Source organism: Nannobrachium achirus, assembly GCF_963921795.1.
Source record: "Nannobrachium achirus genome assembly, chromosome: 6".
NCBI classification, from domain to species: domain Eukaryota; kingdom Metazoa; phylum Chordata; class Actinopteri; order Myctophiformes; family Myctophidae; genus Nannobrachium; species Nannobrachium achirus.
The window spans coordinates 60,054,812-60,072,512 of NC_137815.1; the positions used below are offsets into that span (position 1 = coordinate 60,054,812).

A 17,701-nucleotide genomic window follows, 5' to 3' on the forward strand; every position below is an offset into this window, starting at 1 on the left:
TCTTAACTCTTAGTCTTCATCAGGGTGGGGAGTCCCCAGTTAAAATATCATTATTTTGCGGGTCACGGCCTGAAAAGGTTGAGAACCACTGACCTAATGCGTGACTGAGGCGTACAGTATGTTCAAAGGGGAAATTGACTGACAACATTGGAATTGTGTGGCACAACTTAAAGGTTAATTGTGGCTATACCAGCTGTCGTGCAATCAATATATATGACAGTCTATGAGCCGGAATAAATTGTTTGTTTACTTAACACTCTATTTGAGAGACTAAGTTATTTCACCCTGTTGGAGGATAGCCGGTTCAGTTTGAAGCAGGTAATTAGTCATCCAAAATGGACGACATTTGGAATGTAACATTATAGGCAATACGTTTGGCAGCTTATTGGAAAGCCCTGAAATAGGCTGTTTAAGGTAAGCAGTGGTTTAATTTGGTAATGGGTTATCCTTGGAAAAAGCTATTAAACAAGGAAAAATGGGGGGAAATTGTACCTTTCAAATTCAAGGTCTTTCAGAATGCAACTTTATGATACATTTTATGCATTTAACCACCATCTAAATTATGTTGTTACTACCAGGTATAAAACCTTAAGAAATAAGTTAATAAACAACCAGTACACATATCATATTTAATGGATCCATTTCAAATATAAAATGTCAATAATAATTGCTTCAGCTGAAAAGTAACAACTTCATATCCCCACATTGTACTTGTTCGCGACAACATGACATGAGAAACAAGACTGAATAAAATGATGTGCAATTAGGAATGTGGTTGTTTTTTTTCTCCCCTTTTACTTTAACATTCATACAAACTGAATACTATAATTCCATTTACAAAAAACATTATAATGCAAGCGCTCCCAAACGTCTTCATTGTTTTGCAGTAATAAAAAACACTTTGCACATACAATATACAGTATTTATATACAGCATACATTTAGAAATGGCCATTTCTCTTACAACTTGATAAAACGTAGCTTCATAAAATGAGGATGGCAGTGCAGTTGACAGTGATGCATTACATTTCACACACAAAGATGGTGCTCAGTATGGATAATGTCTTCTCCACCGTTATTTTGTTCCTCCCACACAGCAAAATCCGGAGTGCACATTTAACCCAGAGAGTGCAAAAAAAAAAACAGACCCTTCCATTTTTTTTACACCCTCAGGGTTAAATGTCCAGCACACTCCAGATCTTTATAGTGTGTGCCAGACCCAGTGAAAATGGCATCCACGGAAAAGAAAGGACATGATGACGGTTCCGGCTCCTCACGCCGGGGTTTGAGCGGTGGCTTTGATCTCCCCGGACGCCCTCTTCTCCTTCCGTCCGGCGTACTCCCCGATGAAGGAGCCGTCCTCGTTGAACTGAGCGTCCTCGTCGCCATAGTCCACCATGCTGTCACCGCTCTCCGCCGCTTTCATCTCGCCGTTCAGAGAGTGCTGGCTGCCCTTCAGCGGCTTCTCGTCGTTGTCACTGCAGAACACGCACGGCAGAGAGGCACAGTGGATTTTTATTCTATTTTTTACTTTCATTTATTTTTTTTTACTTTTCACTCACGGCTTCACTCTCTACACCAGTGGTTCTCAACCTTTTCAGGCCGCGACCCCCAAAATAATCATGTTTTAACTGGGGACCCCCCCCCCCCACCCTGACGAGCACTAAGAGTTGAGGCATTACATTTTGTATAACATGGTTCTATTGTGAAAATAGCAGATCTACATGCTCACATTGTGAGCATGTAGATCGGCTATTTTCACAGTTTCTGCCTCTAATATTTGACAATTTGGCCAATGTTTAGTTTATCATTTTAGAGGTGTTAAAAAGCCCTTAAATTGTCACTTTAGAAATGTGTTAATACCCTTATTACTTAAACTTTATGTTGGTTTGTTTACTATTGAGTGAGAAAACAACATTGTACATTAAGTTAATCATCTGGGGGCGCCCCCAAAATAGTTTGGGGACTCAACCTGGGGGTCCCGACCCACAGGTTGAGAACCACTGCTCTACACTACAGCTTATTGGCAAGGACATGGTGAAGGCTGGAGCTGTCAGAGAGCCCCGCCAATGAGCCTCCGTGATTGGCAATAGCATTTAACCTGCCCCGAGCAACAGGGAAAATAATCATACATATATGCACGAGTCAGGACATTTGTAATTGCGACCACTGTTTGCATATCAGCGCAATTGACGAAGAGATGACGAGGGGAGACGTGGGATATTGATGGGGACATTAAACTGATGGGATTGTTGAACCTGCTCATGCCGCACCCTATAATGTTCTTTAACTGCTCGCGTGTGAGCTGTAATATGTAATATGATTAACCTAATAAGTGACCAGGAGGAAGGAACGAGAGCGGGGAATTTACATGCATCTTCCACTAAACGCTGTGATTTATTTTATTCCAGGGACACCTTCTGAGTAAACTGTATAGTGACTATTAGAAACCATTATTCTGAAACAAACAATAAGATTCCATTCATCTCGGGAGTTGAGGGCACGTGCACTACCCGCCACCGAGCCTCTATTGACGTTCCCTCGTCAAAGGTTTTGTAGTGGCGTGCAGATTTTTTAGATTGGAGAATCACTCCGGGACTCGTACTGCGGGAGTGAGCATTATGAATTGGACCACTAAAGGATTAATGGAACGAGGGCCCAGATATTACTGCCCCCGAGATGAGATTCTTTCAATTGTGCTGATTGGTTTTAGCCCCCTGCTGTGTGGGCTGGGCACGTCTTCACTTTAGCTCCATTCAGAAACAAATGGAGACGTCTCTGAGCAATGAGGCAGCTCCTCTCTAATGAGACGTCAACTAGTGAGGCCATCACCACCGCCACCAGAACACAGCGCCTAATCACAAGGCCTTTATAAAGGGAGATATTGCGACGACGCCCCAGACGTGGGAAAAGCAACTCCGGTACCGGTACGCCATTGCTGTTTATCACACAGTCAGTTACTCAGCTGCTCGTCACCGCCTGTGTCTCCAGCGCAGGCACGTGCACACATAAGACATCAAAGGGGGCTTGGGCCCCTGCCCATTTATCCTTTTGTAAAAAGTGCCCTCTCCAGACCATGAATGCAATTTTCACTATGGTGCAGGAAACGCAAATGCCCTCTTTCCATGCCATACCTGAAGGCAGCAGTCAAGAGAATTGCCTTGTCCAAACTCTCCTGAACTTGAATGCAGTGTCTTATGTTGAAAGAATTGCCCTCTCTGTGTAGAAATCCATGCCGCACGCCACATCTCCAGTATTGACTTGATTATGCTTAGTTTAGTGTAGTATCAAGTATTGAAAATAGCCAAGCTCACAATGCGTTGCAGCGCGGCGCGTTGTGAGCTTGGAGGTCTGCTATTTTCAATGTTTTCACCAAGAGGCCCTTTTAGAAATGTCAGCCCCTGCCTCTCTAACATTCTCTGCAGAGAGTGGACAATGTGGACACCGACTGGCGCTGTACTGTGTAGCTGTGGTTCTCAACGTGGGTCACCAGTGATTATTTATCTCTATTTACAAACCAAATGGACCCTTACAGGTCTATAACCTAACTCAGAGAGTGTACAGTATGTATGGAATTAATGGCACTAGATTGGGGTTGAAGAGATACAAACATAATATCAAAAGGGGGTCTGTGGTCTAATGTATAAAAAACTGTTATGCATTATCAAAACTCAAAAAGGTTGAGTATCACTGCTGTATAGCAGTGGTTCTCAACCTGTGGGTCAGGACCCCCAGGGGGGTCCCCACATTATTTTGGAGGGGTCCCCAGATGATTAACTTAATGTGCAACATTGTTTATTAGGACTTTTTAATACTTCTAAAATGACAAATTAAACATTGTCCAAATTGTCTAATATTTGAGGCAGAAATTGTGATATACATGCTCACATGTGATCTACATGATCTACATGTGATCTACATGTGATCTACATGTGATCTACATGTAGATCTGCTATTTTCACAATAAAACCGTGTTATACAAAATGTAATGCCTCAACTCTTAGTGCTCGTCAGGGTGGGAAGGGTCCCCAGTTAAAAATATGATTATTTGGGGGGGTCGCGGCCTGAAAAGGTTGAGAACCACTGCTGTATAGGACACAATGTCATATACATGGACTTACAGTATGGTGGTTGAGACGGCAGTGGGAGGATTAGGTTTACCTGTATTCACAGAAAGTGTCGTCGTTCATCCCCTGGGACTCTACATCTGGGTGAAGGTCTTCTTTCTCTTTTACTGCTCAGAAGAAGAAGAGGAGAGACTATATCAGTGGATTCCTCCAGAGATGAAGAGAAAGTGTGTGTGACCCTTTATTGTAAGGTTGCTTTGAATGTCGTCGCTGTCAGCCGGAAACCTTGTATGTCCAAAACGGTTACCTTTTTCAGGAAAAAATAAGAAAAAAGAAAAAAAGAAACAAAGAACCTATCTTCCATTGGATCCAATGTCGTTATTATTTAGTCACTCACAAGCTCTTGTTAATACTTTTCATTGGTTAAATATTTATAAAACCAACTGGCAGTTTGTTTAAAGTTTAAAAATGGAGATACAAGGTTTCTGCCTCACAGCAATGACATGTTCTGACCAGTGGCGTCAGTTCAGCAAAAGCTAAGGTATGGCAACATGACTGGTGTCTTGCGCGCACGACACCAAGACACCAGTCATGTTGCCATACCTTAGCAACAGGCATAATGAATTTAATTGAAGAAGTACATTTAATTTTTCCCCCTGTAGCCAAGGTATGGCAGCTGCCATACCCTGCCATACTCAATTGACGCCTCTGGTTCTGATTCCCAGCGCCTCACACTGGTTCCACACAGTAAAAGTTCAAATCATATTTTTTTTCATTTTTTTGCAGATCAAGGTGTGCAAAAAAAAAGAAAAAAAGAATAGGAAACATCACGTTGATTACAGTGTGCTGACGATGCTGTGTCAGTGTTATGCAGCTTAACACATTATGTCGGAAAAAGGTTAAACGGAATGACAGAAAGAGTAAGGATGACGGGGAGCACATAATGAGGACATCACCCCACAGAAACACAGGGCTGGGTTCTTCAGTCTTATTCTGCTGACGTTTTAAGCGATAGCGGGCAAGATGACAACCAGGTGGCCATTAGCTGTGGAATGATCAAAGCCGTAAAAGGACCCTGGTGTCCGGAACATTAACACGGTGCTTATGGAATCATTCCCGAGGCGGCGGCTGCCTCATGTAATATTTGCATCTGAGTGCGGGCTGCACGCTGCCTTGCTTTGTAGTCGCGGCATAAAATAAACAGCATATCAAAGCAATGCAAAATACAAGTATAAATGAATTTTCCTATCAACACACGTTTCCTATTCCCCTGTACACACATTTGCATTGAAATGACCCATGGCGTGTGATGCCTACTCCTGGAAAATAATACATCTGTTTAAGTATTCCTCTAATGGAATCCTAGAATGATTTGTAATTTTCTGTCTTAGCAACAAACAGCTAAATGGGAATATAATAACACTTGGGGCAGCAATTAGTTAGCATGCAGGAGGCACTGGCATGCATACTTGCAAAGTGAACACCTACCGGAATACTTCCCTCCTTTGTTTCTGTTGACAAAGCAGGCGATCAGGACAATGAGGGTGAGGAGAGCGATGGCACACATCAGGCCAATAAACCAGCCTTGGGTGGATATCCCTCCGTGGATGCTGGCCAGACCTGAGGAGAACAATACCCAGTGACTTTGACTTGCCTTGGCCTCTCATCGGGACAAATTGATTGAATGTTTACATCGACAACGACTATCTGATGCAAAAGGCAGAGGTGGCAGGGGGGTGTGTGCGTGCGTGTGCTGCAATAAAGACGTTCCAATATTAATATTAAACAGCTAATCCGCTTGTCTAATTAATCAAGTAAGGAATGCTGTGCAAATGTAATTCCTTTCCGCGAGTCCAAGCAGCAGGCTAAATCAAATCCTATCGACATCAGGGAGGACCACGGCACGCAGCACCTTGAGTCACTTTCAAGGGCGCGCTGCCGAGTCTATCTGCACTCTGCTCAATTGACACGTCATTTAAAGTTGTTGTGGCTTTTCGCTGAGTTTTGTTTTGGTGTGAACCCTTTTGGCGTCCCTCCTCACCTTTGGACCTGGTCCTGATAACATCTTCAAACATACTAGAATTATCAAGCCAGTTGTTAGTCATAAGGCGCACAGTGTATTCAGTTCCAGGCTCGAGCCCCTCAATGATGTGGAATGCCTTTGAGGTGTTTACCCGCTCAGATATCTTCCAGTTACCTTTACCTACACACAGGGCGAATGACCAGGAAGGGTTAGTTCTCAGGAGACACACACACAAGCAGTAGCAATGTACTGAGTATGAAGAAAAAACACATGTCAGACATAAAACACACAAGGGTTATTGATGTTAGTTGTATGTCTACAGGGAAGGATTTCATTGCTTTGAAAGAAAAATCATTGTGACATAGAGCAGAAATTGATAGGAAAAGGTAATGTGATCTTACGGTTGTTCATATATGCAATATATAACTCTGAATCCTTGTATTCGCTTCCAGGAATCCAGCTGATATTTGCAAAGTTGTCACTAACGGATGAGCTAATATTCAACAGGCCTGCGACTGACAGACAAGATGAGAAGGGAGAGAAATGGCAGAACAGTGTTAGTAGAGGATATAGCAGACACCAGAGAAGGCCTGGGGTGGGTTATTATACACTGAAAGGGTGTTTACGCCACACACGCATGCACGCACACACACACACACACGCGCGCGTGCGCACACATACACACACACACTCCATCCATGCTGTTTCTATTCCTGACAACACTGTAGAAACACATCAATAATGTCTGGAGCAGATGTTAACAGAATGATAATAATGCGGATGAGGGGAAGCAGTGATGATAAAGCCATGCCTTACATGTGAAATAAAAACCTAATGATTAAAAAATGTGCAGCAGCTCAAAGATAATTATGATGTTAAAAGAAGAAAGCTGTGTGCCGCAGTATGCGTTGCATTTTCTGTGAATGTGCCCTGTTATGTACTGTATGCAGGCCCACATTAAAAACAAAACATTAAAAAATAAAAAAAAATCCTTTGGTGAGCTTGAATGTCTTTCATAACGTCGTTGTCGGGTGAAAACCTTGTATGTCCAAAACCGTTCGGTTTGCATTTTTTCATTTTAAAAATGATTTAAACTAGTGAAAACAGCCAATCTACAAGCACACAACGCCTCGCGGTGTGCGAGGCGTTGTGTGCTTGTAGATCTGCTGTTTTCACTACTTTTGTGCGACGGCCTTGTACGATGAAGCAGGGCTTTAATTTGCGAAAGAACATACACATTTGAAACTTGGAGATACGAGGTTTCCACCCGACAACGGCGATAATCATGTGTGCATTATAGTCAGAGGGAATCTGCGAGTAAAGCCACATTTTATCTGTAACTCAGCAGGCGGTGAAACCTCTGTGTGCTGTAACCGTAAAAAAAACTAAACCAAAACAGCAGCAGAAACTAGAGGTAGAGAACAATGCGCAAGGTTATTATTGGAAAAGTATATTTTGACAGCAGCTGTCTGAGCTAGTCAACAAAGTACAATCCACTTCATTTCCCTACGGCAAACATGCAAATCTTCAGCCATGTCTCCAGCTCAGGTGCGTCATTTGCTCAGGTGATAATTCAGCACACAAGGACACCTGGGCACTCTGCACTGCCCATCCCAATGAGCTCAAATGACACCGTCCGACTAATATTGATGGATTAGTCGGTAGCTATGGTAATTCCCTTCGTTGGCGTTGTAGGACGACTCACAGTGACAGAGGGCCCTGCACTAAAAATACCCCGAGGCTGGCTGCTGTGTTTTGTCACCGCACTCTTCAGCCCGCTATTAAACGCTGCGGGAAGCAGCTGCTGCCCCAGCAGGCATCTGATGGCCCTGAAAAGACGGCACTTCAAAGTCAGGAGGCTCTTTAAAACAAGAGACCAGGAAAGAATCTATTCTCATCTAGGAGGGTTTCAACAGCGTCCACTTATCCACTTATCCCCCTGTACAGTAAACATCGCCCTCCCAGTATGAGCACACCTCCCTCACTTGGCCCGGAGAGGACGTTTCGAGGCCCTCTGTATTTTCCTCGGCTCGGATGCTGCTGCAGCGGACATTTTCTATGTCCCATAGAGGAGTTTGTTGTTTACCTGGTTGAATATTACATGTAAATGTTAGGTGACTGTTTAGTCAATAGCAGCCGTGTACAGAGTGGACTGGGGGCCCAACAGATCAATCAGTGACAATTAGAGATATTTGTCCTTCCTTCGAGTCACTACACACCAGAGCTTACACCTTTGGGTCAGGATCAGGATATAGATGTTGTTGCATCGAATATTCAATTCTACATCTGGTGGGACTACTACAGCAGCAATCATTAATACAGGGGTCTTCAACAGGGGAGGGATCCGGGACCCCTAGGAGGTCCCCAGTGTTACTACAGGGGGTCCTCCAAATCTTTGTGTGATTTTTTTTTTCTCCTTTTTTATATTAACCACTTATATTCGGAGAAGTTTAGCCAAAAATAGCCGATCTACGCTGCGAGGCGTTGTGAGGTTGTAGATCCGCTATTTTTGGCAAAGAGCTTTGGTGTAGAGGGGGAAAAGAGCAGACTAAGTACAGAGTGAAAGGTCAAGTTTATTAAGTATTGAAGGTTCAAGTCATTAAATATCTGAAAACACACATTGACATGATTCCAAAATACACTGATGATTGTGCTGTCAAATGATGAAACTATATGAGTTGTGGGGTTCCCTGCTTCATCTCTCTCTCGATTAAGGGGGCCTTGGCCTGAAAACGTTGAAGACCCCTGCATTAATACATTATTTCAGCCACTTTTTTTCCCTTCATACACTTCATCCTATCACCACTTCTGCGCGGCTTGTGTTTGAATGCGAAGCAGCTATACCTATGGTGGAACGAGTGCTTGGTTTGGCCACAGGGGACCTTGTGGTGCTTGGAGGTGAGGGGAAGGCTGACTGGCCTGAAAAAGGAAGACATATTGCTTGTGGTTATCAATTTGAAGAAGAGGCATATAAGCTACAATGCCACTAGCGGGGAGTTAGGGTTAGCACACACTTCAACTACAGAGGCTCTTGATCTAAAATTAGTAACTCTTTGAGAGGACTACAACAAGAAATATTAAATACTATATGCTACTACCATTATGTCAAGGGGTTGATTAAAACACTCTGTTTTACAAGCCATTCAAAATTTCACCCAGTTTTGACATAGATACAGGCTGACAAATAAGTGCAGAGCTTCCCAGGAATGAGGTTAATAGAATTGTGGTTGTAGCCGCACCATAGCGAGTCAGAACTAATTTAAGATGAAGGTGAAATTGGAGCTATCTCTAGAGTTCACACTGTGGAGGAAACCTTTGTGTACAAGAATCCGACCGTCTGCAGTTTTGTTTTGCTACCGGCTGTGTTGTGTGCACGAGACAATAAGCGACTTGAACTTGGGTGTCCAGTGCACAGAATGTTTCACACCAGACTGCAGGATTAGGATAAATGTGTTTGCTGATAATTGTTACTAGCCTGCTTGTAGAGCTAACGAGGACCTTCTGTGTGTACAGAGAGCAGTGTTTCTGGTGGCTAGGTAACATCCAGAGTTCATTCACATTGAGAAGGATTGAGAATTCAAATCGTTCCCAGGTTTTCTCGAATTCCACCATTCACAGCAGTCGGATAATTCATATGAATGACTAATAAGCAGTTAAAAAATGTCCTGGAAACGGACTGTGAGATCTTTTCCACTGTAAATGTTGGTACATGTGTGTTTATAGATACTAAAGAATGATCCCCCCAAAAAAATGCTAAATTATGGGACATTAATCTCTAGCTTGAGCTTGAACATACATAATGACACGACGAGAGGATAGATGGTTGTGTCATTTGTTTGCTCTGTGTGAGTTCCACATGTGACAACAGAGTGTGCTGCTTCTAGGATAAAAGTCAATATTCATTTACAGAGTCACTAATGAGCCAAGATTAATATGAAGTAATAATTAGGTTACTCATTAGCATCGCCATTGCAGAGAAAGCCACAAACTTTATCTAGAAAACAGTTGACATTTTGCTAATGGAAGAAGGCACCAGAGTGCTCTCTGCTGATGGCAAGGGCAAACAGTAGACAAGGTTAATTATTCATCAATGAGTGGAAAATGTCTGCATGTTTATCGTTCTGTATTCCTGAAGTAATCTAGTGTGTATGACGGAGTGTGTCACACCTGTTCACACAGCCTATGAATCTACCCATGCAAGCTAACTAGCCCACACACAGCTACAGCAATTAGAGCAGACTGCTTAAACATGTGGCATACCAACACAGCATTTAGATTAGATGAATCTGAAATACTGTATGTGATTCCATGTCAAATACTTAAAGGGACTACACCATGCATAATAAAAACACATGTTATATAAATATTGGCCCATATAAAAAAATATATATATACAGGTTTAAGCCTAAACAACCACTCAGATATTGAATTTTCATGTTAATGTCTGTATGTCATACCAAGCCTTTTCAGCTGCAATACCAAAATGCCCTTTGTTGGAAAAGGGGCGCTATTGGGATTGACAGATTGTCTGTCAATCCCCACCCTCCTCTGGTGGAGACTGAAAAGGAGGGGGCAGGACTCTGAACTGTGAACAGGCCCGTTCAGACACACCCATTCAGAAAACCCCTGAAATGAAGGTGAAAGAAAAAATAATTGGGGGTAGAAGGCATACCGGGAAGACCAAAAAAACTGTAAAAGTAGGGAAAAAAAGTTTAATTCATGGTGTAGCCCCTTTAAGGTCATGAATGAAGGGTATCGTGCCATACCTTTTTGACACACCTGTAAACTGTCCATAATATGTGTGTTGGTAATGCCATGGTTATGGTACAGTGAGCTTGGCTGTTAGTTGCCTAAAGCCTATTTCATACATTGTCCTACAACGGTGACATCGGTTGTCGCCGTTGCGAGACGAAATATGAATTAGCCTTATTCACGGCCCGCCCACCTACTTCCGTTTCTCAGTTTTCCCCGGGTGCTGACTTCAATTTAGAAGGGGAAACTATACTGGTCTTAAAGCCAACAAATCGTTATTTCTAACAGTAAAGTAAATTATAGTGCTTTGTGCCGTTTAGTATCTTGTGTTCTTGATCATGCTAGCCGTATTTTATACTTTACTATTTGGAAATTGCATTAAATTTGCGATTTCTGTGCTAACTCCATAGGCTATGGTAGGATTTACCCCTTCAAAACGGGACTTCAGCACCCGGGGGATGCTGAGTGGGCGGGTCGTGAATAGGGCTAATTAGACGTAACCCTACGTACAGACCAGAGCGCGACTGGTTTATCAGGCGGGCTCTAGAACAGGGATCTACAGTACATACTGAAGAGGAGGTTGGAAACTGTGGCGGAAGCTGCGGGAGACGAAAACAAAGACAAAGAAAAAGCAATGCATAGCAAAGCAGACGTGGTAGAATTGTCTCATCTGCACACACCTGTGTGCACACATGCATACATTACTCACACGCGCATGCACATTTGTAATGAAGAGCAAGCTAGCACACACAGGACATTTCTGGCAGTGCGAAGGAGAGCCTTAGAGTAATTAACGTGATACAGCAGCAAGGCAGTGAAAAACAAAATGATGGTAGCACAGCTTCATTTTCACTACTAATGTGTCTCCCTCGTGTATGTTACAAGAGATCTGCGAGAGTCCATGTCAAGGATATTACATACACCAATAAGAGCCCCACATAATGTGATCAATATCTTCTGAGCTAATATACAGATAAACAACTTCAGAGGAAATTTCTTTCTGTGAATTTATCATTCTTGTTATGAATATATGCATTTTCCGATGCAAATAAAAGCAATAGTTATCTCTGCTTACAGACCATAGGTAGGTACTACAATACCATGAACAAACTGTGTTCTGACTGTGATTCTTTCAATTATAATAAAAAATAAAAAATAAATAAAAGGGTGGTTGAAGCCCACTCAAGTGTTTCTGTTTTGTTCAGAAAGTCTTTTGTTGTGCTTTGCTGGCACCCTGGTTTGCATTTTACTGTTTCATTTGAATCTAATTACTTTGTTTTGTTTCAGAGCCCCACAGTCTCATCAACAACACCTTAACATGGGTTCTGTGATAGTTAGTCGCCGTATGAAGTCTTCAACTAAGTCATTAAAATGGAACATTTAAAACAAAAGATTACATGCAAGGGATCAGCCTTTTATGATTACTTAGTGTATCTAGCACCACCTTCATGATTACACAATTCAATATTTAAAACCTTCCGTTTCCTCTGCTCAAAGCATTTTCTTTTTTAGCTAATTGTCTCATACCTCTCGTTCTCCCTCCAATCAATAAACACTTGCTCTTTCATGACAGTGACAAATGAAAACCTCTGCCACCCCCGTATGAAATAGAGGGTATGCGTGTGACATCATCATCATACCAGGAAGTTATGCAGGAACGCCTACTGAGTGGCAAAAAAAAAACGTTCTGGACTTGACAGCCCATACACCAAACAGAAAAGTCCTATCTGATTGATTTAAACAACGTTAAACGACGTTAAACTCACTTTGCCACACACTTTGCCACTCGATGTGCCACTCGATTTGCCATTCACTTTATGCATGCGCATACCCTCTATAGTTTATCCACAATAATTACCTACATGGAGATTTGAAAAGCTTTTGCCAAGCCTATATCATATTCTGCCAGTTCAATGCCATTTGATATCACCGAAATGGCATTGTCACCTATACTGTACTGTACTTCACTTAACCTAAATTCTGTCAGGCCCCAGGGCACCTTGTATCCCATCTCTGCACAGACACGTCAGCAGGGGTCACCGATATGTCTGTACATGGACAAATGTGTCCGTGGCAAAGACTTGGTCTTGTGCGCGGCAAATTTTAGATTTTCTGCTTTACACACCATTATAATGTTCTTATTCTGACCCAAGACCCAATTACTGAATGTCAAGTCTCCAGGTTTTTATTCAGAATATGTATGACACTTATTTACTGTGAAACTATGGCACATTAGCAGTCGAACTAGTAATAGTGGTTCTCAAATGTATAATTTCCAAGGACCCACTTAAAGGAGTAGTTCACCCCCAAAATGACTTTTTTTCTATTGATTACTCATCCCATAGAGACTTGAGTTCAATAATATTTATTTGTATTTGTCGCATTCCTGAGACAAAAATTTGATTATAGTAAATTTACCCCCATTGATTCCGGATGGGGACCCGAATACATGGCCCTGGATGGGGACCCAAATGCATGGCACTGGATGGGGAAACCGTCCGGGTAAGTTTACGATAATCAATTTTTTGTCTTAGGAATGTGACAAAAAACACTCTGTGCCGCGCTGTGAGCTTGTATATCTGCTATTTTTCACTGGTTAAAGCATTCAATAATTCTAGGCCTACCCACACTTTAACAAAACTATGCACACATACCCACGCATTCACGCGCACATCCCCGCCCAGACCTTTTTGTCCAGCTTCCTGAGTGACTTACGTGCTTCTGGGGTGGTGGTGCACTCCTCGCTGACAACAGGTCCACAGCCCACACTGGTGCAAGAGCGCAGGTAGAACGTGTACCTGCTCACAGCCTCCAGGTCACGCAGGATCCACTTTGTGGTGGCCGGGTTACTGATGTCCACCGTTTGCAGGGTCCCAACCTCGTCTGTGTCATTGACTAGCAGAAATAAATAAATGAAATTGGAAAAATGGAAGAAATACATTAGGATTAGGTCCGGCCATGTCGTTCAGTGTGGAGAAGCAAACTTCTCTGACGCATCGGTAATTGGGTTGAGAGCAGGCTGATGGATTACCCTTTAGGAACAATCTGATAGACTGACTCTTTTCAAAATGATCTACATTTATAATGTGTTAATTTGTATGCAAGTGAGTTTAGCCAATACACCGCCCCCCACCCTCCACACACACACACACACACACACACACACACACACACACACACACACACACACACACACACACACACACACACACACACACACACACACACACACACACACACACACACACACACACACACACACACACACACACACACACACCCTTCTGTTCTAGGACGGGTGTATGATGCTACAAACTGGCCTTTCCGCGAAACCTTGCGAGATGTGAACTTAATGATGGCCGTCTGAAAACAGGCGTAGCGTTGGAACAGCTGTGCTACAACGTTGAGATTCCTCTGGTGTCGCTGGTGCCATGCTGACAGCTGGCTGCATTATCCTCAACATTTCACACATGACTTCTTTCAAGGGGACGAAAAAAAAAAAGGGGGGGAGTGGAGGAGAGAAAAAAGTCCTATTTCAAAGAGTCCATCAGCTTTATCGTGCTGGCTGGCACACTGAAAACGTTCCCTCTTGAAATACTGTGGGACGTTTTGGCCCTCCTGTGCAGTCGCGAAATCAAACTCAATTAGCTGTTAAATGCAGCACAAAGCTGTCATTTAAAGTCAAGTGATCAAGCCTCGTCATGGCTTTTGTTTAAAGACACTAGTGAGACAAACGAACACACACAATCTGGTGGGTGATGGTGTCCGCTCTGGACGGGATCGGGTCACTAACACTACGCTTTAACCCATTTAGACCGGGTATGCATTATTACGTATTATTATTTTATGCTTTAACTATAAAAAAAATAGCAGATATACAAGCTCACCGAGTGCAGCGCTGCGAGCTTGTAGATCTGAAAATTTGAATTTTGACCCGACGTGTCTTCTAAATCCTTCTAAGGTTTTTTGAAAAATGCATGTTTCTAAGTCAATGGTTCTTAAACCTTTTCATGTCAAGGACCCTTGAATTATATGACCCCCGTCTTAAAATATCATGTATCAGAGACCCCCCCAGAAGCAAATATTTGAGTTACAAATGTTCAATTCAAAAAAGATATATTCAAAGATTTGCACAAATTTTCAAGATTTTTCAAAAATAGCAGATCTACAAGCTTACAGCGCGGCCGCGCTGTGAGCTTGTATATCTGCGTATATCTGCGATTTTCAATGGTTTTAAAGCTTAAAATAATGGTTTAAGTGGTGAAAATCTAGAGTGACACGATGCAGGTCTAAATGGCCAGACTGTGACACGGTGACCTTGGTCAGCCCCTACTGAGCCATAATCATGACGCGCAGGGCAGGCCACTGGACATCAACCTGACATGTTTCCTATATACCGCTCTGACCCCACTCTGACCCCAGTCCCGTTAGAACCACACAAAGATTTTCGTCTTGGCTACGGACCATGGGTTACACAATTAACAGTGAGCCACAGATCCACCTCCTTGCGTTCAGCAGACGCACTTCACCATGTCATACAGAAGGGATCTTCAACAGGGGGTCGGGGACCCCTAAGGGGTCCTCAGAGTTACAACAGGGGGTCCTCCAAATCTTCCAATCCTTTTTATATAAACAACTTGAACCCTAGTGTCCATATTCTGAGAACTGTAGCCAAAAATAGCAGATCTACAAGCTCACAACACCTCGCGCTGCGAGGCGTTGTGAGCTCGTAGATCGGCTATTTTCGGCAAAGAGGTTTGTTGTAGAAGGGGAAAAAGAGCAGACTAAGTACAGAGTGAAAGGTCAAGTTTATTAGTTTATTTATCAAGTGGTTAAATATCTGAAAACACAAATTGACATGAATTCAAAATACACCGTCAAACTATGAAACAATATGGAAACTATGAAAAGGTTGTGGGGGTCCCTTCTTCATCTCTCTCTCAAATAAGGGGTCCTTGGCCTGAAAACATTGAAGACCCCTGTCATACAGTATACAGCACACCGGGAGGATATACTCCATAACACTGTGCTGGTGATCAGCGCTCAGCTATGATAGTAAGATAGCATGTGTTTCTTTTTCTGAGAGAACACACTTTTGTAGGTAAGGTCGCAAGAGAGGCTAATGATGCATTTGTAAACGGCATGAAACAGGACAACAATATCTCCTAGTGGTAGAATGGGGGCATCACCAGGAGTAATCATCGTTTTCATGTAATTTAATTGTTGCTCAACTGATGCTGAATTTGAATAGAATCTTAGGTTGCATAGCCACCTGTCCACCCGTATTTTTTCAATTACTTCTTTTTGTTTATTTATTTATTTTTTCTTTGTCCCAGAAAATTATAAAAATAAATAAATGAAAACAGTAATTGAAAAAAACACGGTCCCATCACGCATTAGAAGGACAATATCAGTCACCAGAACCAAAGATGGGTGTTTTCAATGAACCTAACAATGGATTTTTAAATTTGTATAGGAAAGGAGCTGTTAAAATGAATTCAGTCTGGGGTTCTCAACAAAGCCAGAGTAGACATTAAAGGAGTAGTTCACCCCCAAAATGACTTTTTTTCTATTGATTACTCATGCCATGGAGACTTGAGTTCAATAATATTTTTTTGGTCGCATTCCTAAGACAAAAATGTAATTACAATAAATTTACCCCCATTAATTCCAGATGGGGACCCGAATGCATTTGGGTCCCCATCCGGAATCAATGGGGGTAAATTTACTATAATCTAATTTTTGTCTTAGGAATGCGAAAAAAACAAAAACCTATTATTGAACTCAAGTCTCCATGGCATGAGTAATCAATAGAAGAAAAGTAATTTGGGGGGTGAACTACTCCTTCAAAATTACTCAAACATGTTTGAAAGTGAAATATCCCTTTAAGATCATGCCCAGGTAGCTTTTAATGACATTCAGAGATAGGGGTGAACCATTGATAATGTGTCTATAGCCATAGACACAATGGCGCTTATCCTGGTCTTAAGTGTGACGTTGTTTTGTAGGCGGAGACACGTGGGGGCTGAGCGTCTCCAGTCCCTATCTTTCACCATTCAAAACAACAAACTTGGAACCCGTGAATCTTTTTTACTATACGCTTATTTTTCAGAAAGGAACCATTGGGAGTTAAAAGGAGTCATAATGCTTCAAACTAGAATATTTTATTCATGTAATTGTTCTCCCACGGGCGGATCCATTGAAAATAGCGAGGGACACAGCACTGCGCATATTAACAATACAACTGCTGCCCCCACCCGGAAGTGGCGGGTCTGACTCTGACTACAAAATTACGCCACGGCTTAAGAGCAGGATAGCTATGGATGCAAAAGCAGCTAACAGTGGAACAGTACAAAGTTGACCTGCGTGGTGTGCAGAACGATTCCATTATTGAACAAATGCATCACAGAGTCTCCCAGGGATTGATCACTTCCTCTTCTGTATTTGACATGGAAGCACAGTTGTTGCTGTGAATGCAAATATCCATTCTATACTTTTCTTTTCCTACAGGGTGGACAGCAGTGTTGATTTTGACAGGGATTATTTGTATCAAATTTGTCACATTTTAGTCATCTGAAAAGTTTTCGTTTTAGTCATATCAAGATTTTAGGCAACTAAATCTACTGTTGATTTTGAGACAAACATTTATTTTGGCAGGCCTTGATGGCGTTGTAATACCTGATTTTACAGGCTGAAAGATTGCAGATCTACAAGCGGCGCGTTGTGACCTTGTAGATCTGCTATTTTCAGAGCGCAACACCGGAGCGCAACAAAACATAAAATGACTTGTCTTTTTAGTTCTACTGGATCTCTTCTCCAATCGTCCCTCCCTTACATTTTTTTAGTCTAGTTTTTATTTG

At 42.3% G+C, this 17,701-nt stretch overlaps 1 protein-coding gene across 1 annotated transcript in view; it reads right to left on the bottom strand.

Moving 5' to 3' along the window:
• Nucleotides 1–1,217: 1,217 nt before the first annotated feature.
• chl1b (cell adhesion molecule L1-like b) overlaps nt 1,218–17,701 on the bottom strand; it is a 50,587-nt gene continuing 34,103 nt past the window's right edge. The window contains exons 23-28 of the mRNA XM_080728483.1: nt 13,557–13,736; nt 6,491–6,604; nt 6,108–6,269; nt 5,555–5,686; nt 4,161–4,233; nt 1,218–1,477 (exon numbers count right to left, since the gene is read on the bottom strand). Of these exons, the coding sequence (XP_080584609.1) occupies nt 1,273–1,477; nt 4,161–4,233; nt 5,555–5,686; nt 6,108–6,269; nt 6,491–6,604; nt 13,557–13,736 (866 nt within the window). The 3' untranslated portion in view covers nt 1,218–1,272. The remainder of the gene's footprint in view (nt 1,478–4,160; nt 4,234–5,554; nt 5,687–6,107; nt 6,270–6,490; nt 6,605–13,556; nt 13,737–17,701) is intronic.